We start from the raw sequence: 27,178 nt of genomic DNA on the forward strand, positions 1-27,178 counted from the left end.
CGAGGGCTCCCTTCTGGGGCTCTAGAGACACAAGGCTGAGGGGAGAGGGAGTGTGGCAGCAGGTCACATCTCAGTGTTGGCATCCCCAATAAAAGTCACCTCAAGTAAGGCCCCACCCCACCAGAGTACTTCAAAGTCAAGTGTTGGTGTTAGTCGGTCAGTCATGTCTGACTCTGCAACCCATGGACAGTAGCCCACCAGGCTCCTCTGTCCATGGAGTTCTTCAGGCAAGAATACTGGAGTGGGCAGCCATTCCCTTCTCCACAGTCACCAGGGAACAAGGTTCTTTTTCTCGAAGGTCCTGAAGAACCTCAACACAAAGTCTGCACAGATTGCTTGTTTGACTCTGTTTTCTTCCTTTTTGTTTTTAATTTATAGAGGATCAGTAAAGAACTTTTTAATATACTTCATGTGGAGGAAACAGAATGGAATTAGAAATACTTTAGTTTACTTATTAACATCAATACTATCAACAGAATTTAAGCTGGAAATATTTATTTCCCCCAGAGACTGCCACACTTTTGAAACAAAGATTTCTCTGCCATAAAACTAGTAGGAATATTTTTAAAATGACAAACACCAAAAAAGATCTCCTGTCAAAAATACCCTTCTTGATGAAAAGATTAGAAAATTTGTGTAAATTCTACAGGTTCAGTAACTTGCCATATTTGATTAATTTTCAAAATGTGGAAACATTGAAAAGGTACAAAATAGCAATTCATAATCTATTTCTCCAGCTGACAAACAGACATTAAAAGTAAACAGCAAATTCAAATTAATCGTATGCTAAATAAGGAAATATACTTCTTTCATACATCAGGTATGAATGACAACATATGCCCTATTATACTCTATTTTGGCTGTAAGTATAAAATATTTTTACTGTCAAAGGGAAAATATTCAGGTCACATAAAGCCTTTTAAATATTCAATATTCATATGTGATTTTCAATGCCAGTTAGGAGACTCTAAATTGAAACCTCAAAGAGAAAAAGTACTGGTAAATTTCACTTTTCCTATGATACCATCATCTAGTTTACCTAACTTTCTTGGACTTGTTGAAGGTCTTATTTAAAAACTGATAAATTACTTGTGAATTACATACCCACAATCTCTGGATTCGACAGCAAGACCACTTAGAAAAGTGGAATCATTTTATAGGCATATTGTAAAGCCTTCAAATTTGCCCCTCCTTCCACCATAAGAAATAATCCCTTAAGTATTCCTACAGTCCATTTACTCTGCCTCTCCTGCCCTGTCATATAAAAAACAGGTACAAAAAAATCACATTTTTTGTGTGTTCTTTTTAGTTGTTTTGTTTGCTTGCCGAAATTATCTGAATGATCACCTTAAAGTCCTATATCACTTGGTCTAGTGAATTTGCAGTTTTAACATCTGTATCTTAGTGCTATACAACATGTGTTGGATGGCATTTCTACTCTGCCAATGATCTGGAATTGTGCAGGGTTAGAGAGATTTGGGGAAATGCCTGATACTTTGCACAGGTATTTCAATTTATCAGTTTCTTCCTTTCATCAGCAATACAGCAAATGCAGCAAGCCTACGGTAGGGAGTAGGACAGAGGTCAGCCTCACTGGAGTCCTACGGACAGAACCCTTCAGCTTCTTCACTGTTTTTCAAGATGCCTAGTGATTTCATCAGGAGAGGTGTAGTATGAATACTCTGAGAGCTGCCTATTTTAAAAAAAGCAAGTATCCTAAAAGGCTAAAGAACCCATGCTGTTAACTGAAGATGGCCTACCATGCTGTACATGTCAGGCTGGGTGAGGCCTTAGCAGCCTAGGACGTGAAGTCAGCAATCAGAAAAGCAGCCTCAGAAGGTGTGTGACCTCTAATGATAACCTGATGTAGGCAAAACAAATGGCCAGCAGTCAGAAAACCCAGGTGTCCTATGACTCCTAGAGGTCTGTCCCCTGCACTGAGAGCCCTTCCATCAGCTCCCTGGGAGGGATGCACCTGCCCCTAAGAACTCCGTGAGACAGTAGCCAGTCACCTTCCAAATTCACTGGCCCACATGTCATGACCAACCACAGCTGGACCAGGAAGAAAACACCAGTAGGGTCTTCAGGGGCTATGGTAGGGAAGCACTGACAATAATTTTGGGCTTCAAACTTCCATAGCTGGGAGCAAACATTAGACGTGAGAAGAGTGGTAGAATTCTATGAAGGAATGTTGCAGACCTAGGGAAGGCTGGCCACAGAAATTAGTTTATTAATTCTTTAATAAATATTTATTAAATATCTACTATTTGGAATTGTGTGTGTGTGTGTGTTAGTCACTCGGTCGTATTTGACCCTTTGTGACCCCATGGACTGGAGGCTGCCAGACTACTCTGTCCATGGAATTCTCCAGGCAAGAATACTAGAGTGGGTTGCCATTTTCTTCTCCAGGGGATCTTCCCAACCCAGGGATCGAACTCAGGTCTCCTGCAAGGCAGATTCTTGATGTTCTGAGCCACCACATATGGTAGGTGTTATGCTAAGTTCTGGGTTTCCCAGGTGGTGCTAGTGGTAAAGAACCTGCCTGCTGATGAAAGAGACACAAGAGACGCAAGTTCAATCCCTGGGTCAGGAAGATCCCCTAGGGAAGGGAATGGTAACCCACTCCAGTATTCTTGTCTAGAGAATCTCATGGACAGAGAAGCCTGGAGGGTACAGTCCACAAGGTTGCAAAGAGTTGGACACAACTGAAGTGACTTAGAATGCACTCATGCATGCTAAGCTCTAAACACTGGAAAGTTAGCAAAACTTACCCTCCTGAAGCCTCCAGTCCACGAGGGGCAGGTGGGGAGACAGGGGACATGAAATAAGCAATCCCACAAATTTAGGATTACAAATGGTGATACATGCTGGAAAGGGGAATAGAGTGCTCTGTGTGTATGAAAAGGAGAGACTGTGACGTACCATGCATTTCTTTCTGTGGATAGTGGTGAAAAAACTTTGGAAGCTAATATTCAAGACCAAGACTGGAGTGGTAGGTACCGCAGATCATCTCTGAGGATGGATGACAGAATTGTGGAGAGAAAGGGGGTCCTTTCTAGAGGGTAGGATGGCAAACACTTTTGCTGTCAGAGTCATCTGGTTTTGGGCAACAAGATAAATGAAATAACTCCATCCTTTTCTATATGTCACACCAAAACAGAGAGAGGTCTCCCAACACCTCCCAGCATCCCAAACATTCTCTCTTCCACCTGAAAAATCAAATATCATGCATTATGCCACTAAGCTGGTTAAGCCCTTGAGGCTGGGCAGCCACTTTTAATGGATTGTATCTAGTTTTGATAATGTGGAGGAGGCAAAAAATAAATAAATAAATAACCTTTAGCTTGAAAATGCATCTGTGTTCACAGCTAAATTGAGAGAAAAATCAAGTTGTTTTGGACTACTCTAAGATAGAAAACAAACAAACAAACTCATAAGACCATATTCAAGCTGTGATGAAGAGACACCAGCACAGAATTTGCAGATGCTGTAAGGCTACCTCTAGTTCTGTTTAGAGTGGACACAGTCCATCTCTCTTGAAAGTTAATCCTCTGACCCATCCGAGGTGAAATGAAACATATTACGGCATATGGAAAAAACAATTGTGACATATTCCATGGCAAGGCCATGATGAAAACTTATTTCAGTGAGAAAGCTGGTTAGTTGGCAGTAGCAAGCAGCAAGTGGTTAAGAACGTGGTTTTGGTTTCAGCTAGACCTACGTTTCTACAGCTTACCACTTACATTCTTGGGTAAACTGTATAACCTCACTCAGCCTCAATTTCCAAATCTACATCCTAGAGATAATAAAAACATCTTTAACCTTTTAGGCTGTTATGAGAATTATACAAGTAACACATGTGAAGGACATGGTAAAAAAATATTCAAAAAAACAAGAATTCATTTTTTTAAATAGTGATCATTAATCATATTGTGTCTATTTCTTTCCTTCTGATGTGACAGGAAATATACCACTGATTTCTCAGTTTCCAATGGACAGTCTTCCTCTGGCAATGAAAACAAATTATACAGTTGATCTGTCTACTTCTTCACAGTTAAACAGAATTTCAAAAAATATATATATAGTTAGTTAGTTATATATATATATATAGTTATATATATATAGTTATATATATATATATAGTTATATATATATATAGTTATCATTTTTTATAGGTATGGGTCTCAAATTTGTTCTGGAACCTGGCATTCATCCATTTGAGTGGATTTAGTATGGTAAGCATTTATTTAAAAAAAATAAAACAAGGACTTGACTAGTGGTCCAGTGGCTGGGAATCTGTGCTCCCAGTGTGGGGGCTGGGCTTCAATCCCCGATTGGGGAGCTGGATCCCACATGCCAAGGCTGAAGGATCCCACATGCTGTAACTAAAAGAATCTGCATGCCCCAATGAAGATCAAAGATTCCAAGTGCCAAACTAAGACCCTTAGCAGCCAAATAAATAAATATTTTAAAAGTGATGTTAACTCTGAAAGGGATTGTAGAAATCATCTATCATAACTCTGTCTTGAAGAAACTGAGAACCAAAAAGATGAAATGTATGCGTTTTCTAAGCCCCAGTGGAGTGTGCAGCCCCTCAAGACAGCTCTCTTCTGGCAAAATAAAACCTGAATTACCAGGACTACTTGGTATGAAGACTAAGGCTATCCTCCTCTGTGGAGGAGGAGCAATTGCTATTTAAGTTTGCTCAGAAAACAAAACAATGTTTTAAAAATGTACCTACCCCTTCCTTTAATATGGAATAAATAATGTACTTATTTCCTAATCTCAAAAGAGAATTCAATTATTTATATCAAATCATTTTCCCTTTTCTAAAAGAGAAGAGGAAAGAGAAATGAACATTTATCAAATACCTGTGTTGGAGAAAACTCTTGAGAGTCCTTTGGACTGCAAGGAGATCAAACCAGTCAATCCTAAAGTAAATCAATCCTGAATATTCATTAGAAGGACTGATGCTGAAACTGAAGCTCCAATACTTTGGCCACCTGATGCAAAGAGCTGACTCTCTGCATCAGGTTACTATGTACTATGTGCCTGGCACATAGTAACTGCTCAAAAAATATTTGTCACATGAATGGATAGATGAATGAATAAATTGGTTATTTGTGAATTAATAAGGAGATATACAAAAAAGATCTTCTATACAAACTATACAAAAACGATCTTCATGACCCAGATAACCACAGTGGTGTGATCACTCACTCAGAGCCAGACATACTGGAATGTGAAGTGGGCTTTATGAAGCATCACTATGAAAAAAGCTAGTGGAGGTAATGGAATTCCAGGTGAGCTATTTCAAATTCTAAAAGATGATGCTGTGAAAGTGCACTGCACTCAATATGCCAGCAAATTTGGAAAACTCAGTAGTGGCCACAGGACTAGAAAAGGTCAGTTTTCATTCCAATCCCAAAGAAGGACAATGCCAAAGAATGTTCAAACTACCGCACAATTGCACTCATCTCACATGCTAGCAAGGTAATGCTCAAAATTCTCCAAGCCAGGCTTCAAGACTACATGAACCATGAACTTCCAGATGTTCAAGCTGGATTTAGAAAAGGCAGAGGAACCAGAGATCACATTGCCAACATTCGCTGGATCATTGAAAAAGCAAGAGAGTTCCAGAAAAACATCTATTTCTGCTTTATTGACTATGCCAAAGCCTTTGACTGTGTGGATCACAACAAACTGTGAAAAATTCTAAAAGAGATGGAAATACCAGACCACCTTACCTGCCTCCTGAGAAATCTGTATGCAGGGCAACAAGCAACAGTTAGAACCGGACAAGGAACAACAGACTTGTTCAAAATTGGGAAAGAAGTATGTCAAGGCTGTATATTGTCACCCTCCTTGTTTAATTTATATACAGGGTACATCATGCGAAATGCCCGGCTGGATGAAGCACAAGCTGGAATCAAGATTGCCAGGAAAAATATCAGTAACTTCAGATATGCAGATGACACCACCCTTATGGCAGAAAGAACTAAAGAGCCTCTTGATGAAAGTGAAAGAAGAAAATTAAAAAACTTAAAACTTAAAGTTGGCTTAAAAAACTTAAAAACTTAACGTTGGCTTAAAAGTCATCATTCAGAATTCAGAAAACTAAGATCATGGCATCTGGTCCCATCACTTCATGGCAAATAGATGAGGAAACAATGGAAACAGTGACAGACTTAATCTGGGGGGCTCCGAAATCACTGCAGATGGTGACTGCAGCCATGAAATTAAAAGACGCTTGCTCCCTGGAAGAAAATCTATGACCAACATAGACAGCATATTAAAAAGCAGAGACACTACTTTACTGACAAAGGTCTGTCTAGTCAAAGCTATGGTTTTTCCAGTAGTCATGTATGGATGTGAGAGTTGGACTATAAAGAAAGCTGAGTGCAGAAAAATTGATGCTTTTGAACTGTGGTATTGGAGAAGACTCTTGAGAGTCCCTTGGACTGCAAGGAGATCCAACCAGTCCATCCTAAAGGACATCAGTCCTGAATACCATTGGAAGGACTGGTGCTGAAGCTGAAAGTCCAATACTTTGGCCACCTGATGCAAAGAACTGACTCACTAGAAAAGACCCTCATGCTGGGAAAGATTGAGGGCAGGAGGAGAAGGGAACGACAGAGGATGAGATGGTTAGATGGCCTCAACTGACTCCATGGATATGAGTTTGAGTAAGTTCCAGGAATTGGTGATGGACAGTGAAGCCTGGCGTGCTGCAGTCCATGGGGTTGCAAAGAGTCGGTCATAGCTGAGCAACTGAACTGAACTGAAGGAGATATAATAGAAAATTAAATATCAGGTAAATGTAAATAATACATAAATGGCAATAAGAAATAATTTGTATATAACAAATTCATAGTTTTTCTAGGTGATCTTACATTTCTGTATAATTTTTACTCTTCAATAAAATACACATTTCACTGACTTAAAAGGGATACTTTATTGATTCCTGGTTATAGCTGGAAATGTTAGTAAATTTATGAAGATAGCCTCTAAAAGGACCGAGATTATCCAGAGAAGCATTTATTTTTAAAAACTGAGGCCACAAGGAAACCTAACGAATTAATAGTATTTGTCCAAATCAAATTTACCTTTAGTTTCACTGACTGAACCATAATAATGGTTTCAGTTCAGTTCAGTTCTGAGGTTAATTTTAATTTTTATGTATTTTATAAAATATTGACCTTACCAGTTTATACTTATTTGAAAACAAATCATCTTTCAATAACCTTCCCCAAGAATTAAGGCAAAGTTCAGGGATGCCATTTTTTTCAAATATTTTTAAATTTCTTTTTAAAGACAGATATCACACAAAACCTCCGAGAAGGACAACAGTATAAAGGAAGTATTTATGTATTTTTCTCTGTGTGTGTCTCTCTTTCCATCTCTCTCTTTCCATATGGAGTTTTATATATATATCAATGAATATGTTTGAGTCTGGGATTCCATCTCTAGCAATTATCATAAGGGATCATTAAAAATGTAAGTAAATTTAAGTGCATAAATTTACTTAGTGAAGTGATATTTCTAGTGGTGAATAACTGGAAATAAGTATAGATAAAAAGAGAATTAGTTAAATTATGAACTAGCCTTACAATGGCATGTTATGCATTCATTCAGAAGTGTACTATAAAAATATTCAGTGATATGAAAAATTGCTTATGATATAGTTTTAAATAAAAAGCAGTATATAAGCATGCTTCTAATTTTATAGAAAATATGCATGTATGTGTATATGTATGCAAACTATATAGATCAAGCTATTAAAAGTGATTATAGGTTAAAAAACTGGAAATAATTTTTTTGCTTATCTGAACTTCTGCTTTTTCTGTAATTCACATATATAGCTTTTGTAATAAAAAGCCAATTTCACTTTAGAAAAGGATAGGAAACATGTTTATGGGTCACCAATCTGTAAGTATAATCGCTGTTTTTCAGGATGAATCATTTCTTCTGAATGGTTCTACTTTTTCAACATTTACTTTCTTTTCCGTCTCACATATAAACATTCCTGGTGATCACATGACATGCATTACCTAAATTACTCTAACAAATTCCCTCTGTAATCTTACATAACTGCCAACATTTTCTATAAAAGTTATTTTGGGAAAAAGTACATATATATGCATGTATGCTTTAGGGGCACTAGCTTTGCAAATGAGATTAAAACCTTTCCTTACATTGTTGTGTCTGTTTTTAACATTTCTCCATCTCTCATTTCCAGCGTATTTTACTTGTCCATATTTGCTTTTAGTTTTCTTTTTTAAGACCCTATGTGACCAAGTGTGAGACCCTGTGTCAGGTCTGTGACATATGTTACTTCATCGAGTAATTACAGAAACATGGCACTTATTCCCATTTTATAGGTATTTCATTAATAAGTGTTCAGTGGTCTTTAATTTATGGAGCAGTTTTAGAGATATAACTTCATTTGACCCTATTGATATTGCTATTATTAATATTTATATCTTACAAATGAGAAAACTAAGACTCAGGGAAGTTAACGAACTTTTGGAAGATGCTCCTGCTGAGAATCAGTAGAGTTGGGATAGGAATCAGATTTGTTTGCCTCCTCAAATCCCTACTTCAAGGTTTAACCTGTTTTCTCTCTGCAGTGTAAGCCCTGTGGGTTGTTAATATTAGTAGTACACTATTAGCATGAATAAGGAAGACTGATTTCACAGATTACTAAAACATTAAAAGGCAAATAAACAAAAGAACTCAACCAACTCAAAGGGAAGCAGTCACAAAAAGTAAAGTGACTCAGTTTCTCATCAAAGTTCTGTCACAGAGGGTAGGGTGGACTATGGTATCGTTACTCCTCAGTAGGAGTGCAGTGTTTTATAATGCCTCTTTCTCTAACATCCGAAACATCTTGTTTCCTCTCAAATGAAATATTCATTCTAACCATGTCACTCAAAAGCTTTAAAAAATATCTTCATCTTGTGGTTTTTCCTAAAATGTTTTAGAGCTGATTGTTCTCAGAAAAGGAAAAAACAACAATGACAGGCTGAGCAACTTGGCTCCTGTCAGTCTTCAGAGTTTTCAGAGTGTTCAGTTGCACATGACGTTTCTGGTGGCCTTGACTGCAATTAGATTTTAATTTTGTAGTTTAACTTTCACCTACCTGCCTCACAGGATAATTGTACCCTGCATTCCTATTGCCTTCTGGAATTTCAGGTGTTTCAGCATATGCTTTTGGAGTTTGCTTCCCTTAGAACTTCCACATCCATGCTGTGACTGTGACCACAGGGCTCTTATCTATCCACCAACTGCACAGTGCACACAGCAAACAAGCCTAGACATGCTTCTTGACATTTTGGTAACGGCTCCTCCTTTGTGACTGGGACCCTGTGGCAGAGACGTCTAACTGACCCCCAAAGAACATGTCCCCTTTCACAGTGATGATCTGTTGCTGTTAAGTGGCTGCCAGACAAGAACTATATTCCTCAGTCCTCTCTGCACGTCAGTGGACTTGTAAGTAGTCCTCATCAATGGGATGTAAGAGGAAGTACTATGGAGTTGAGGTATTAAAGAACTGGAGGCACAGTCTTTCACTCTTTCTTCTTCCTGGTCAACAGCTGATGATACCAGAAAAATCTAAAAGTCCCAAGATGGCAGAGCCGTAAGGTGGAAGCAGCCTGGGTCCCTGAGTCACTGCTTGGAGGAGAGCCTCCTAACCTGTATCAGACAATGACATGAGTATGAAGTAAGATTCTGCTGGGTTAATCCACTGAGATCTTGGGATTACTTGTTAGAACAGCCAATTTAATACTAGACCTATAAGCCTGGATATCCCTCCTCATTATGTCAGGGAATTAGAGGAGCTTGAACCTGCTGGAGGTTCAAGGGGTGGAGGCTGCATGTTGCCATAATGGAAATTCTGTCACTCATATGTACCCACAGTAATTTCTGGGAGCAATGGCAGAGACCATTAAGTTGCCCATCAATAGACATTATCCCCTTCCTTCTAACTCAAGCCTAGTTTTGTTGGAGGTGGTAATGTGCTGGACTGATAAAAACTTACATTTGCCAAACTCACTTGTAAGTAGAAGTAACACAGATATGATCAAGGAGGTATATAGCAAATGTCATTGTGTGAGTTTCTGAAAAAAGAACAGTTATCTGATATGCCTCATTGGCCTTTCCCCACTTCCTGTCTTCAATATTCTTTCAATGTGGAACAGTTTCAAGAGTCATATTCTGGCCATGAGAATGAGAGTTACACAGTAAGGATGATGGGACAAAAAAAACACAAGGAATCTGGGTCTCCAATGGTATCTTGGGCTATCACACCAAGCCTAGACTGCCAACCACTGGAATTCTCCTTATTCAACAAAAATAAATAAACCCCTAATTTATTTAAGCCACTGTTTAGTGGGTTGTCTATTTGTTGTAGCAGCTAAAAAGCAATCCTAACTTATACAAGAGCGAACCTCCTAAAACAGGCCATGGCACATACCTGACAGGTTGATGTCTCTGCCTCTCTGCTCCATCCTTTTCTTCTACTCACTTTAATTCTTTCCAACCCAGAACTTACACAGGACCAGAGCAATCACTGAATTTCTAAGCCTGTTTGGTATCTCTTTGGATAAAGAGCTCATTGGCCATTTTCCTCATCATTTAATTTAGCCTCAAATCCTATTCCTTTGAATGCCACATAGCAATTTTCAAGCACCTTCTTTCCCTGATATCCTCAAACTGCTGCTTCATCTCTGGACCATAGAGCTCTGCAATCTGGGCTCCATCAGTGTAATTATGGGATTTAAGAGAAACCGAAGAAATTATTAAGTCCATTCACCTGCCTCCAGGCAAGGCTGTGGTTACTTCTTCCAGACATACAGCTGTCTTCCACGGGCCAAAAAAGTCTCTCACAAAGCATGACTCACTGTTAACTCTGAAGGAGTCAGTTTAATCTTTTCTCAGCTTCTCTGCCAGTGAAATGGGTATCATGATCTGAACGGAGAATGACAAGACCTTTAGCTTAAATATGTGAGGTTTGAAATGGGATATGATCACCTTCTTTGTTGGGTATTGTAATAGATTAAAGTGGAAAAATATTTTGCAGCTCCCCCCATCAAGAGACTGAGTCTGTTTCCCTGTTCCTTGAAGGTGGGCTGCCTTCTAACTTGCTTTGACCAAGGAATGTGGTGTCTAAGTGTTGTTGTATGAACGCTAGAATAAGCTTCAAGGAATCTTGCAGCTTCCACCTTCATCCTCTGAGAATGTTCCCTTCACTATGTAAGGAATATGCAGCAGACTGCTGAAGGAAAAGAGACCACATACAGAGGGACAGCCAGCACCGCCGCCCCGCAAGGCTCTGGACTTGTGAGTAAGGCCATTTTAGACGCTCCAGCTTCAGTCCTGCCATCAGGGAATTGCAGCCACATGAATGAGCACAGCAGGACCAACAAAACCGCCCCACCGAGCCCAACCCAAATGGCAAACCCATAGCATCATGAGAAACACTAAACTGCTGTTGTTTTAAGTGACTTAACTTTGGGGTACTCTATTAGTTTCCTAGGGCAGCCATAACAAATTGTCTTAAGCCTGGTGGCCTAAAACAACAGAAATTTATTCTCACACTGCTCTGCGGGCCAGAGGTCCAAAATCAATGTGTGAGCGGGACCTGCTCCCTCTGAAGGCTCAAGGGAAGAATTCTTCCTTGGCTCTTGTAGCCTCTGGTGGTTGCTGGCAGACCATGGTGTTCCTTGGCTTATGGTGGCGTAACTCCAATCTCTTCCTGTCTTCACATGGCCTCCTCTCCCTGTATCCCTGTGGCTCCGTGTCTCTTCCCATAAGGACACCAGTGATTGGATTTAGGGTTTACCCTAATCCACTGTGACCTCTTCTTAACTTGATTATATCTACAGTGACTTTATTTCCAAAATAAGATGATGTTCATGGACACCAAGACTTAGGAATCTTTTGTGGGGACACAATTCAACCCACAACACATGGTTTGTTAAACAGCAAAATGTAACTAATATTGGTACTCTATTCTACAATTTTTTTGTACTTTAGACACATGAAGATAAATATAAAGAAAATAAAATAGAAAGGATTAACATGTTCTTAAAGATAATATATATCAATGACAGCAAGTTTACAAAGTTCTCAGGAAGAAAGTATCTAAGTAGACTATTTTAATTGCTGTTAGTGTCAAGCAAAGTTTATGATATATTAGACAGTACTGGGTGAGTATCTTTATCCACATGTAAAACTTATTTTATGGGGTGGAAAAACATGTGCTTTCCCTCTAAGATCCAAGAGTCCTCTGTTAGCACTGTGCGCAATATTTCTGTAAAAGTCAAAGCCACGCTAGAGCCTCTGTTACCGCTGCCCCACTTCTCCCCTGCCTGATCCAAACTTTTGGAAGGAGTGGTCTCCGCCAGCTTCCTCCATTTCCTCTGCATTGACTCCCTCCCTAACCTGTGAAGTCTGACTTCCTTCCCCACAACTACACTAAAACTGCTGTCTCAGAGGTTCACAGTGACCATCGTCATGGCAAATTCGATGGCTTTCTTTGTCCTCCTAATTTGGCATCTGACCTGTTTAACTGCCTCATTAGCTCCCTTTTCTAATACCAACCCAGACTGCCATATCTTGGCCAAATGCTTCCTCCTCTCTGTGCAGCTCTTCTCTTACACTAACTTGCAGTGATTCCCAAGGCCCATTTCTTTCCTCTTCCCACTCTACTTTCCTACTTAGCAAATGTGTCTGTTCTCCATTCTCATCCTCACCTCACTGATGACTTTCTACGCAATAGTTTCCATCCTGACCTATCATTCAAGCCTTAAGCTTCAATCTCAAGCCACTCGTTAGAAATTTTCTATATGTTATGCTCATCTGTATTAGTTAGGGTAGATTTGGTTTTGCTGTGATAACAAATAATCCAAATACCTTAGTGGCTTATAAAAACAAGGACTTCCAGAGAGCCACTGTAGCTCTGCTCTGTTTCTACTCCAGGACATGGTAAAGAATCCGCCTGCCAATGAAGGAGACTCAAGAGATGTGGGTTCAAGCTCTGGGTCAGGAAGATCCCCTGGAGTAGGAAATGGCAACCCACTCCAGTATTCTGGCCTAGAATATTGCATGGACAGAGGAGCCTGGAGGGATATAGTCCCTGGAGTGGCAAAAAGTTGGCCATGACTGAGCACACACATACCTACCAGGACACAACCTGAGAGATGAGCCTCTGTCTAGAACAATGCTGGTTGTACAGAATAGGAAGAGATGCTATAACAAAGGGCTGGCCAGCTCTGAAAGCTCACCGCAAAGTGACCACATCAAATTCTGTAAGGTAAAAAGGAAAATCCTCTGGCAGGGAGACAGAGCAAATACATAGAAATGTGAAATCTACTATAGCCTGTTAAACAAAAACTCTACAAGAGAAGTACAGAGTCATCCTAACACTAACTGAAATTTCTAATTTTCATAATTTCTCATTGGCATCATCTGTATCCAATTTTCCTAGAATATAAATCTTGGTGTTGTTATCTCTTTTATAAAATTTACCTTTCCCAATTACAAAAACACTCTTTGAAGAAAACTTGTAAAATACACATATATAAATAAAATATATTTATAAATTTTACATGTATATATAAAATACAAATACACATGTCACATACAAGGAAACAAAAATCATTAATAATCCTAACACCCAGGTATTCAACACTTATCACAAGTTGGCACATGTCCTGTTCATATCCCTATCACATATATCAATCTATTTAATCTCTGTAGGGAGATATACACATTTTGCCATAAAAATGATATCACATTACACATTTAGCTTTGTGGCTATTAAAAAATTCATCAAGATAACTCTAATGTCTTCTTCCTCACCCCACCCCACCCCCGATTATTTTAAAATAGCATCTACAGGGCAATGACTTGCAAATTTAAATATCAGCTTTGACCTTTTCCCTGAACCTCAGATTCCTGAATAAAACTACCTAGTAGGTAATTTCAGTTGAATTTGTAATATGAATCTTAGACTTGGTACGTCCCCAACTAAACTCATGATTCAGCCTGAAAGCTTGTTCCTCATCCAGTCTTTTTATCTGTTAAAAGCATCAATATCCATCAATATTCATTTTTTCCTCTCACTGTCCTCCACGCCACATCCAATACATCAACTCAATCTCCGAAATACATCGCAGAGCTTTCGGCTTCTCTCCCTCTCTCTTCTCAGCTCCCCAGTCCTGCCACCATCCCCTTTCCCCTGGGCCCTGTGCTACCTCCTACCTGCTCACCTTGCTTCTGCTCTCCACTTCTCTAAGGGAGCCAAACTGACCTTCTAAACACAGAGGTCAATCACAATGTGCCTGTGTTCCCAAAACCTTCCCATCGCACTTGGAATAACATTTAAACATCTTGCTTGGCTCCTAAGGGCTTTTTACGATTTTGTTTCTGCCTCCTTTTCTCTTCATTTCTCCCACTCTCCCCTCTGCCCCCACCTGCCGCTCAGTCTATCCATATACACTGGCTGTCTTTTCTCCCAACACATCAGCCCTACTTTTGCCCTGGGTGTGGCATTTGCTAACTCCCCTGCCTGATCCAGGCCTGTAGGTCGTCTCCTCAGGGATGCCTTCCTTGACCATTCTAAGGTACCCATACACCTGACATGGCCCTTTTACATTCTCTTCATAGCACCTGTTTTATCTGTTATTTCCTGGTTTATTTGTTTATTATCTTCCCATTATAAAATGACTTCTTTCAGACAAGAACCTTGTCAGCTTATTCACTGCTCTATCCTCACCTCTTAAAACACACACCAGCCAGACATAGTGTCAACTACAGTCAATATTCACGAAATGAGCGAATGAATATTTAGTTGTTTCTCAAGTCCAGCTGATCGCCCTTGAAGTATCTGTAGACACAGACCCCTTTCTTTCCATGCTCATTGCCCCAACCTAATCCCAGACATCACCTCCCATCAGAATGACTGTGGCTGCCTCCCTTTCCCTCTCATGGAGCCCCTCTTACCCCTTCTTCCCACTCTACCAGTTTCAGCTGTCAATCCTCACCCTGTCCTTCAGGGCCTGGCTGAAGCCTTACCTCCTAACCCTCAAGGACTGCTACACCTTCCTTCCTTCCCTTCTGAGTTATGTCAACATTCCATTCCTGCCCTTAACCCTTACCAGGCCACACAATTCAGCTCCATCTCCAGTTTTCACTTATGTTAATCGGCTCATTCCAGCTGAATTCTGAAGGCAAAAACTTGTTGGGTCGGGGGTTTGAGGGGATTTGTCTCTCATAATGCCTAGAGTAAGTCATGGTCAATCAAAAAATTCATGTGAGCCGAATGAAATTATTGGGTACACAACAAGATACAACAAGCAAACTGGAGTCATAAATACTACTATATATAAAATACTAATAATAACTGACTGTATAACACAGGGAGCTCTACTAAATACTCTGTAATGGCTTATATGGGAAAAGAATCTAAAAAAGAGTGGATTTATGTATGTGTATAACTGATTCTTTTGCTGTACAGCAGAAACTAACATTGTAAATCAACTATACTCCAGTAAAAATTAATTTAAAAAAACAGGCAAGTTGAAGATCGCTTCTAAAGGGATGCTATGAGAACAGGTATCAAAGAGTGAAACACCAGTAGGTAAAGCAAACCAGATAGAAGGTCAACAGGAAGAGAACAGATGGCCAGCATTGCCTTGAAGCAACATATATGTTATGTAGCAGGATAAAGTGCATTTTTAGTGGACTTTGAACCCGAGGCTGTTCTCCTAGCCTAAGGGAAAGAGGATGGTCATTCTGGTGTAAATTACTGCATGAGGACTAGCACTCCTTCTTCTGCTGCTAAGTCGCTTCAGTCGTGTCCAGCTCTGTGCGACTCCATAGAGGGCAGCCCAGTGGGCTCCTCTGTCCCTGGGATTCTCCAGGCAAGAATACTGGAGTGGGTTGCCATTTCCCTCTCCAATGTATGAAAGTGAAAAGTGAAAGTGAAGTCACTCAGTCGTGTCTGACCCTTAGCAACCCCATGGACTGCAGCCTACCAGGCTCCTCCGTCCATGGGATTTTCCAGGCAAGAGTACTGGAGTGGGGTGCCATTGCCTTCTCTGTAGCACTCCTTGCTGCTAAGTCACTTCAGTTGTGTCTGACTCTGTGCGACCCCATAGATGGCAGCCCACCAGGCTCCCCCATCCCTGGGATTCTCCAGGCAAGAACACTGGAGTGGGTTGCCATTTCCTTCTCCAATGCAAGAAAGTGAAAAGTGAAAGTGAAGTCACTCAGTCGAATCCGACTCTTCTCGACCCCATGGACTGCAGCCTACCAGGCACCTCTGTCCATGGGATTTGCCAGGCAAGAGTACTGGAGTGGGGTGCCATTGCCTTCTCCGTGGGCAACTCTAATTTGCCTCCCTAACAACCAGGGCCTCAGGGTGGTAACTTCTTGGTGAGACTCCAACTTCTCCTGAGTGTTCAGAGTACACAGCACAGAACTGACTGTAGAGAACACAAACAGTTCCATCCAAGAAGGTGTCTGCTCCGTCCTGAGAGTTGCCCCTGTGAAACCACAAGGCAAAGGAGAGACTTGGAGAAAAGCCTTTCTACTCCAAGGACATTCTTCTCAGTTTGTCTAAGTTGAGGTATGGGACAATAGAGGAACTACATCTCCCTGATCAAATGGGAGAATCCAGCCCAACCATTCTGTTCTACCAAGGCCCAACTGGGGCCTTGGGAAGGGAAAGGCTACCCACTCTAGTATTCTGGCCTGGAAAATTCCATGGACTGTATGTATAGTCCATGGGGTCGCAAACAGTCAGAGATGACTGAGCAACTTTCACTCACAAGTAGCCCCATAAAGATTTTTGAGGAAATATCATACCCTCTTGCTACCTTCCCTAATCAACTGTCCAGGCAATGAGAAGATTTCTTTATTCTGTGCTTTTAAAACCATGTAATTAAAAATAAATATGTTATCAACTTCATTGCTTATTTGAGGTCAAATGCAAATCATAGGTACATTCATCTGATGGAGAAAAAAAGGTTTTTGAAAAATTTCCTGGTCACTGCAGGAAATGAGTAATGTGACTGTAATGTAAGGGGTGATTGAAAAACATTACCAGAGTGTATACATCTAAATAACTATTGTTCTTTATAAATTTACACAAAAAGTGCCATGTGATTTATTCAGATAGAGCTGTTTTCCTGTAATCACTTTTGAAAGTCCTCCTTGCAATAGCTTTCAGAGCCATTTGAAGAGTAATCTAAAAACACGGCTCCATTTAACTCAATCGAATATTACTTAATTTAACAGACTTGCTTAAATGCTAATGATTGTGGCTCATTCCAGAAACTACATAATATATTATTTATTGATATGTACAAACAAACACACACACACATATACACTAAGTGTACAACCTGGAGATAATCCTGGCCTCTGAAGGAGAAGGGAGAACAGAACTGGAGAACAGAATACCAGAGGACTTCAAATTTATCTGTAATGTTCTAGTTTTTCATTTAAAAATATCTAAAATAAAAAGAACCAAATGTTAACGTTGTTAAATCTGGTCAGTGGGCCCTTAGGTACTTGCTATATTATCACCTATATAGTCTTTATTTTTGAAACATTTTAAAACAAGAAAAAAATAGATTCTCTGTCAAAGGGAAAAGATTTTATACCACTGAGTTTATTTTTTAAAATAAATACACTCCATTCTCTGAGCAGAATCCTAAAAGGATTTTCAAAATGTTTTGGAGAATGCTAGTATCGTTAGAATAAATGGCACATCCCTAAAGAGGCCCACTTTGAAGGCACAACACCCAGATGAAGGGTTAGGAGGCAAGGGACAGCTCCATCTTTTTCTGATCCATATTGTGAGTTACTGTTTTGTTCTTTGCCAGCAATATCATGACTTGCTTGGCTCTGTATTACCAAGGCCCAGCACAGCACTTGGAACATAGTGACCCTCAATAGCTGGAGTGAGTAAATGAATGAAAGAATGAACGATCAAACTAACCAACCTAGGATTTACAAGCCTACTAACTTATTGTGCATCAGAAAGTCAAGAGATAGGAGGAAGAAGAAGGGGGTGATTATTTACAGTTCTGCATTTCTCAATCTAGTTCCTCTTTAGCCTAATCTTCTGCTATTTTAACATTTGGCTTCTCACAGGGAAGAACAGTTAAAATTATCAGTTGTATAATGAGAATGATAGGAGAACTCCTGAAGCCTTCTGAAGTTTCTGAGCAGAGTGATACTAACATGTTGTAAGCCCCAAATCCAATCCTAGAGGAAGAGGAAACTCCCAAAGCATGAAAGAAGTCCCTGTCTCTATACTGTGATCCAAGGGAAAACACATCCAGTGAGCTATGTCAGGGGCTTCCCTTGTGGCTCAGCTGGTAAAGAATCTGCCTGCAATGCAGGAGACCTAGGTTCCATCCCTGGGTTGGGAAGATCCCCTGGAGAAGGGAAAGTCTACCCACTCCAATATATTTGTGAGGAACACAGACCTTGATTTTCTATTTGTTACTTCCTTTAAAATTGCTAGTTTATGTAAAGGATGGGTAAATGGAATTAGATCGTTAAGAAAAGTAAAAGTAAATGAAAGTGTGGCCAACTAGAGTCTCAAAAAGAAGCAAGAAGAACTAAGTTGCTAGAACACTCTACCTTTACAATTAATCCACCTATTCTCTGTACAAAAAGAATCTCTCACAGAAAGCGAGAAAGACAGAAATTAAAACCGTCAATAGTTATACATAAGGCAAAGGAAAAAGGAGAAATGCACAACTATTTTAATCCCTAAAGAATGACTTCAGAGGTCATACAGGGATCTGGGAGAGAAACTGAACAGGAAAAGGTAAGACATATTAAGGAGAAAGGGTCAAGATTTCTAATAAAGATTTAAAGGAATGATAAAACCAGGCAGGGGTGTGAATGTGAGGAAATGAGAGCTCGTAGGGCCAGTGGCAGGAATGTAAAGAGGTATTACTGAACTGGGAAACAACTCAGTCATGTGTATCAAACGTCTGAAAAACATTTCTTTCCTTTGAGCAAGGAATCTCACTTCTAGAAATGTGAAGGAAGTACTTGCACTAACACATAAAGATGTATGCATAAAGCTATTCATCAAGCTATGTACATTATTGTAAAAACTTCGAAAGCATCTTAAAACCCAATCATAGAGAATTAATTCAATAAATCACTGCATACTAATCAACACAATTTTACACAGCCTATGTAAATTATAATGTAGCCCTACATGGATGAAGAGTCGCTCATATTTAAATTTAAAAATACAGCATAAAACAGGATGTGCAGTATGATCTTATTTTTGTAAAAATGGAAAGATGCATTGACACATCCAAATATTAACAGCTGTAACTAAAACAAATTTTTGCTTGTTGTACTTTCTTACTTTTAATGATGAACACAGATGAAAGAACAGAACAAAGATAAAACACTGGTTCTACCATTGCCATTTCTGATTTTCTAATCCTGCCTTTGATCTGAACACAGTGGGACACGATATAATGATCTTATACCCTAGGCCAACTTTACCAATTTATTTGATTTCACTGAACCCTGCATACAGATGTCTTCCTATATATTTTCAGAGATATTATTCTGTTTTTATTCTATGTACCCCAAACAGCAAAGTGTACTACTATAGTGCAAACTCTAGAAGCACAGGAACTACGCATAACCACAGTGTATAAACTCTTGTATTTTCCTGGAGCCTAGAGAACCTTTGTTGGAGAAAGCGATGGCACCCCACTTCAGTACTCTTGCCTGGAAAATCCCATGGATAGAGGAGCCTTGTAGGCTGCAGTCCATGGGGTCGCGAAGAGTTGGACACGACTGAGTGACTTCCCTTTCACTTTTCACTTTCATGCATTGGAAAAGGAAATGGCAACCCACTCCAGTATTCTTGCCTGGAGAATCCCAGGGATGGGGGAGCCTGGTGGGGCTGCCATTTATGGGGTCGCACAGAGTCGGACACAACTGAAGTGACTTAGCAGCAGCAGAGAACCTTTGTATCTACTGACTGGTAACAAATCAGACTGAACATTTGTGGGAACAGGGATGGCACATTCCTGTTGCTTTAGCCACTTATTATTGACCACAACAGCAATAAGCACCTGGTGTACACCACTGAAAAGAACTAAGCACTCTTTTATCTTAGCATTCTCCAGCAAGAACTCTGGGTATTGTTACATCCCTGCCTGTTAGGAGGAGGGAAGGTTGAGGTGTTTTTAACATTATCTCACTCCATCACTAGCTCTGTGTGGAAAGCAGAAATGGGAGACCTGGTTCCCTGAGCTCTCCCTCTCTTCCTAGGTAACCACATGATGTAATTATATTTTCTTTTCTATGCTAAAGTAATCATTGGCTCTATACATACATGTGAATTGTCAGAGCTCAAAAAACTCTAATTGAAAAGTTCACCCTGGCAGAAGGTTCTTTCAATTGTACTAGATTCCTAAAGTTTATGTGGGGCTTTTCCAAGAATCTGGGAAAAAAAAAAAACAGTGATTCTGAATGTGAAAGACCAAAATTCTAAGTGTAATTGCCTGAAGCCTCTTCTCATGGTCTTTGGTCTAGAACACATCAGACAAATGCAGTAATTCCTGAAAGCAACCACACCGTGCTATATGCCATCACTAGTAAAAGAATAGCACTATTCCATTGCAAACATGCATTTAGACATTTGAATACATGTATTTTAATGCTTGCATCATTTTTACGGACAAAATCAGCGAACACTTCTCAGGAACAATGCAATATCTTCTTCCTGTTCTGGTCTTTATGCCAAAAGTTATTGAAATTGTTCTTTTTTCACGTAAGTATAGTTGATTTACAATATCATATTAGTTTCAGGTGTATAGCACAGTGATTCAGTTATGTATATATACACATATATATATTCTTTTCCAGATTCTTTTCCATTGTAGGTTATTACAAAATATTGAGTATAGTTCCTTGCGCTATATGGTAGATCCTTGTTGGTTATCTATTTTATATATAATAGTGTGTATGTGTTAATCCCAACCTCCTAATTTAGCCCTCCTCCCTTTCCCTTTTGATAACCATAAATTTGTTTTCCATGTCTGTGGGTCTGTTTCATTTGTATCTTTTTGTTTTAGGATTGTTAGAATTATCTTTTATTAGGATTGTTCTTGAAAACAATATGTCTTTTTGGATGCTTGGTTTTATCTTCCATAAAATCACTCTCTAATGATTCTTATCATACATCACATTTTGCTCCTTTTCTATAATGGTGAAATAAAGTTATACAAAGCCCAGATGATAATAGGCACATAGAAAGTAGTCAATAAATATTACTTTAAAATAATAAAATTTTAAAATTTTAAATTACTTTAAAATTTAAAATAAAATTGAGATGACAGCATGGTAGATGGGGTAAAGGGAGAGGATTCTGCAGCAAAGCTGCCTGCATCTGTCTCCTAGCTCTGCCCTTAGCTGTGTGTGACTTTGAACGGTTTTCATTACTCCTTTGTACTCAGTTTCTCCATTTCTAAAATGGAGACAGTAATTGTTCTTACCTCACAGGGGTGAATAAGTTATGACATGTAGAGACTGCCATACAGTAACCATTATATAAGCATAAGCCATTATTATTTATCCTTTCAACTGAATGTCCAAAGGATCATTAATGTTTTTTCTGCATTCTGCACTTCTTTTCTCTTTACCCAAGGTCCTTTACTTTAATATTTGATCTAGTTCTGTATCCATTCTGTGTTTGAAAGAATCTAAGATTTTGTTTAATGAATTTTCAGAAGAGTAATAATAATTTTTATAATACATAAAAGCCCTAAATGCTACTAAGAAAAAAAGGGTAGTTGGTGAGACTTGGCACTCATACAAGGACTGTATCACGACACTGAATGCAGAAGTGCCTGAAATCCCCAATGCAAACATTATTATGAATTGCCTAATTCAAATCTAGTCTTTCCTTTGTGCACAGGAAGTCAGTGACAATTAAACTGAAATGAAGGCAAACATCTAACACTTATAAGAAACTGAATCTAAGCTCAGAAAAATTCAGTGGTGGATCTTTTCTCTTGGATCTCCCTAAACTGTGGGTTCTAGAGAAACGTTCGACTGTTCTAAGTCACACAACCACATCATACAATTATACTTGGTGCTCAAAAGGAAACACAAAATGGCCTATGATGATTTCTAACACATGGAAATTTAGGCTTCATAAGAATATGAGAGCGGGCTTCCCTGGTGGCTCAGTGGTAAAGAATCCTCCTGCCAATACAGGAGACAGGAGTTCGACCCCTGTTCCAGGAAGATTCCATATGCCATGGAGCAATTAAGCCCATGCACCACAATTATTGAGCCCATGGTCTAGAGCCTGAGAGCCACAACTACTGAGCCTACGTGCCCCAGCTATTGAAGCCAAGGTGCTCTGGAGCCCCGTGCTCCAATACAAGAGAAGCCATCACAATGAGAAGCCGGAGCACCACAGCTGAGGAGTAGCCCCCGCTCGCTGCCACAACTAGAGAAAAGTCTGTGCAGCAACGAAGACCCAGTACGGCCAAAAATAAATATTAATTAATTAATTTTGAAAAAAAATATGAAATAGCCAGGGCAATCACAGAGGAACAGGCACTAGCGGACATTCCCAGGTTCCTCCTTTGCTTTGGCCCTGTCCCTAGACTGAACAATGCTGCTTGCAGGAAATTACAGAATTTGGGAACAGTGGGGATCATTCCTTTCCTACTGTGAGGTAGTGTGCTCACTCTTTTTTGAGGCTGGTGTGGGCAGAACAAGCTCTTTACAAGTAAAAATTTTAATATATCAGATTTGGATATTTCCTTGATAGGAAACACATTGATTTTACCCCCACAAACATTTTTTAATGGCAGTTTGTATCATTCGGGGTAGAGAGATGAAAAAATATGAACCCATGCTGAATGTACTGATGGCCATATTTCAACACTGCCTTACTTTTGTAAGTCGATTTATTTTAAAAAATAGTACATAGGCATGCAAGAGAAAATATTTTCTTTTTCAACTTCAAAATTGCAGAACATCACATTGTTGGTTTATTTACATATTAAACACTGATTAGAACAATTTGCAATGCTGCTACTGAATTGATGTGTTTTTAAAAATCAATTCCTTGTTTGCTTTTAAAGGAAATTCTTAAGAATTTCAAAATGGCACATGACCAGTTAAGAATACTTTAGAGCACTTTAGCTCTGCCTCTGCTGTCTGCATGGCCTTGAACAAATTATATGGCCTTGTGCAACTACATCTCCAAGCTTCATCTTCCTATTTTATAGGAGACTTCAGGTGAGTCTCATAGGGTTTTTGTAAGAATCTAATGATATAATAATGATATAATATAATATATAATATAAAATGATACAATCTGTTAAGCACATAACACAGTGTATGAGACATAGTAAATGAACAAAAAGTGGTACATTTTAATACTATGTTAATAATACTACATATGTCTATATTAATCCACTGCATCGAACATTAATTTCTGCCAAGCTCCTTAGCATAACTCTTTACCCAATATACAAAATGCTTCCAAAGGGAAAACTGAACCCCCCCCCCCCCAAACAGGAATATCCAATCCTTATTCTTGCCTGAGTATTAGGGAGCCTTTGATATTTTATTTAACTTAAGCGGGGCTCTTCTTGCTCAGATCCATCACACATTCTGTTTCACAAGGCGTGTCTGGCATTCTCAGCACAGAGATGGGAGCCATTTGAGAGAGAACATCCACCCCAAGGCAACTCCAACCTGCCACTGGCATCATCACACCTAGCCCAAAGGAATCTCTGCACAGGAAGTTCTCCAGCTTCAGCTTTCCTTGCTAACTTTTTTTCTTAAGATCTTAAAGATAGTGGCAACGGAGATGATGATGACAATGATAAAACTGATAGTAATGTGGATGAGGATAGCAAACATTTATTTAACATTGATTCTGAGCCAGGCACTACAAGCACTTTGTATATATTATTTCACTTAATCCTCTCAACAGTCACACAAGGTAGGTACTAGGAGTGTCCCCATTCCACAGACACTAACTCAAAGTGTAGAGGCGTTAAATATTAATAGCATGTCCAGTCTGAAACAGAGCCAATCAGCAAGCAGATCTGATTCCACCCAGGGCCTTTACTCTTAACCCTCAGACTACACCAACCCCTCGGCTGCTTTAGAGACTGCCTGTGCTCAGACGGTAAACCGTCTGCCTACAATGCGGGAGACTTGGGTTCGATCCCTGGGTCGAGAAGATGCCCTGGAGAAGGAAATGGCAACCCACTCCAGTAGTCTTGCCTGGAAAATCCCATGGACGGAGAAGCCTGGTAGGCTACAGTCCATGGGGTTACAAAGAGTCGGACACGACTGAGCCACTTCACTATCCTTTGTAGTGATTAGCACCGGTCCTACAGCTCTCCTTAGATTAACTGCACCCGTCCGACAGAAATCTTTCTGTCAGAGTTACACCACCTGACCTAAAATTCACAGAGACAGAACAGCAGCAGCTATAGCAAGTGGTACATCCATCAGGAACTTCAGTTTGATCCCCCTCAGCCCCTAAACGAATTGCCCCTCCTGAGTGGCAACAGTCATGAAAACTAATGGAGAAAAACTGGCCACAAGGAAATATACTTTGTGACCTTTGACTACCTTTAATACAACATTAATACACAGTACACAATACTAATTAACTACCTTAAAGATAAGAAATAGTAAGGTAAAAGAAATGGTTTGCTCACAGCTACACAACAGGTGGAAATAAAATGCCTAATAAAGCTCAACATGCCCTCAGCAAGTCCTTACCACCTTATTTTTCTGGGCTTCCAATTCCTGGTCGTTCAAACCTCTTCAAAGTCTAGCAGCACAAAAATGGACTGTGGAACCAGCCTTTCACAGGCTCGGCTCAAAGACTGACTAATCCTAGCCCCGTGAGGGCCGTAAAATAATAAGTTGACCCTTCGGGATGAATTTCATATTATCTTTTAACCAGACAGTCTAGATTTCTCAGGGCATGACAAAAATGTCTTCAAACACTTGTCAGCAAATTTCAGTGGAGGGAAAAAAAAAAACTGCAGTTAAAGCACCTCTGGTGAGAACTTTGAGCAGTAAATATGCTTACATTTAGTTTGTGCAATTTTTATTATGAATTGGATGGTGGGTTAGATCTATGTCCTTCTTTACTGGAGCGCTAGAAATGTAAAAATGTCAGCCACAGGCCATTCCTTTCTTGTTTATTTAAATGGAGAATTTTTAAAAAATCACTTTTTCCACTTCATGGCTCCTTTGGACCAGAGAATAAAAATAGCGATGTCGGTAGGAGCCAAACTTCTTTTCTGGAAAAATAAAAAGAGAGGGGAAAGAGCCCTCCTCAGAATAACCCAAGTCTTGAAGCAGCTGCCTGAGCAAAACTCGCCTCATTTTACTCACTTCTCTCGCCCCTTCTCAGGGCAGCCTCAAAAGGAGGAGCAGTTTACAAGAAACTCGGCGGCGGGCCCTGCACTGCTAACCCCGCGCCCTTCGCACTACCCGGCCCGGCCACCTGTCAACCCCGAGGCGGCGCGGGCGAGGCGGGGTTGGGGAGGTGGCTCCGGGTAGAGACGCTGGAGACTGAGGGCTACCAGCAGGACTGAGCTCAGCTTTCGGGCCACTGCGCTCAGTGGCCCCACTACAGCCGCCTGGGGGCTCCGGGCCCCACCGGGTCTCGGGGGCGCCGCCGGCTGACTCCCAGGGACCCTGAGGGCGTCGTCCTCAACCCCACCCCCACACCTCGGAGCAGCCGGGACGCTACGCTCCATCGCCCGCGGCTGTGCGGCAGCGAGTCCGCTGCGGGGCGCGTCTCACCTGTTGATCTTGAGCGCGAAGGCGCGGCGCTCTGCGCTCGGCAGCGTGGCCATGGCGCGCCGGCGGCTCGTAGGCCTTTAGGGTCGCAGGATGCGCACAGCCGGGCCCCCGCACTCCGCAGAGCCGCTGCAGCGCATGCCGCTCTGGACGCGAGCCTCATCTGTCAGTCGCAGCTGGAAACTTCCGTATTTCCACCTTCAGCGCTGAAATCACCCCGGGGGAGGGCCCAACATCAGAGCTGCGGCGGCCAGCTGGGCCACACGGCACCCGGCCTGACTCGCAGGGAGCGGCGCGCGAGGAGGGTGTGGACCCACCGCGGAACTGCCCTCCGGATGCTTGCACCACCGGCGCGCTCTTCCCCGGGGCCCAGACCTCAGGCAGAAAGGAGCGCAGGCGGATGACCCGGTGACCACTGAGCGAGGCCGGAAACTCCATCTGCCCTAAGCTGTGAGGCTGCCAGGGCCTGTGGGCAAGAGCTGGGAACCCGCGCCTTCCGCCCCGCAAAATTGGCGAGGTCGGGAAACCAACCCTGGAATTCTTTGCGCTAGGCCTTATTAAGTATCTACACCATGCCCGGGGGAAAGCAACTTAAAAGAAAAAAAAGTTGGTAGAAACTTCGAGATACATACCAACTTTTGCAAACGATATATCCGACATCCTTATTGGGGTGACTTAAATAAATGTAATAATCCATGCAAGGAATAAACAATTTTTTAAATAACTGGAGGTAAGTGCTTTTCTCTGGGGGAACGGTCCACAGCGCTTTCCTGTGGTTCAAGAGTATGCTGCAGCACTGTTTATTTCTGCTGCATACTGAGAAGTGTACTAAAAAGTTCAACCCCAAACTCAAGAAAGAAGTCAGAAAGTCCCAGTGCTTACTGGAGTGGAAAAGTCCATGCTTACCGACTTGCCCTAAGGTTTACTGTACTAGAGCACTCCCTATATAATGCCTCTGTTTGCCAGCTGACGCTTAAAAAAATCCAAAAGCGAGATATGTTTGGTTCAGAACTGCACTACAGTCCAGTGTGGTAGCCACTAGCCATATGTGGCTATGGACCATTTGCAATTGCGGTTATTCTGAATTGGGATGTGCTGAGTGTGTAAAATACATACCGAATTTTGAAGACAGTGCAGAAAAAATGATGCAGACCATCCTGTCACTGATTTTTACGTTGATCACATGGCAAAATGATACTTAGCATATATTATTAGGTAAATACAAAATTTCATTTGTTTTCCCCTCTTTAAAATGTGGCTCTCATTAAAGAAAATTTTAAATTGCACATTAGCTCACATTATATCCTTATTTGAT

General features: G+C 40.6%; 1 protein-coding gene across 3 annotated transcripts in view; it reads right to left on the reverse strand.

Annotated features, from left to right (window-relative positions):
* The window catches only part of DOCK8 (dedicator of cytokinesis 8), a 233,498-nt gene extending 207,062 nt beyond the window's left edge, over positions 1–26,436 (reverse strand). For 2 of the 3 annotated variants that reach the window (XM_070794611.1, XM_019966033.2), the window contains exon 1: positions 25,867–26,436. Coding sequence is in view for 1 of the 3 variants with exons in the window: in XM_019966033.2 (XP_019821592.2) it covers positions 25,867–25,919 (53 nt within the window). In the remaining 2 variants the exon portion in view is untranslated. Of the gene's footprint in view, positions 1–24,828; positions 25,359–25,866 lie in introns of all 3 variants that reach the window. The other variant, XM_070794610.1, reaches the window with a different exon arrangement.
* Between the last annotated feature and the right edge of the window lie 742 nt (positions 26,437–27,178).

This window comes from Bos indicus, chromosome 8, assembly GCF_029378745.1.
Source record: "Bos indicus isolate NIAB-ARS_2022 breed Sahiwal x Tharparkar chromosome 8, NIAB-ARS_B.indTharparkar_mat_pri_1.0, whole genome shotgun sequence".
NCBI lineage: Eukaryota > Metazoa > Chordata > Mammalia > Artiodactyla > Bovidae > Bos > Bos indicus.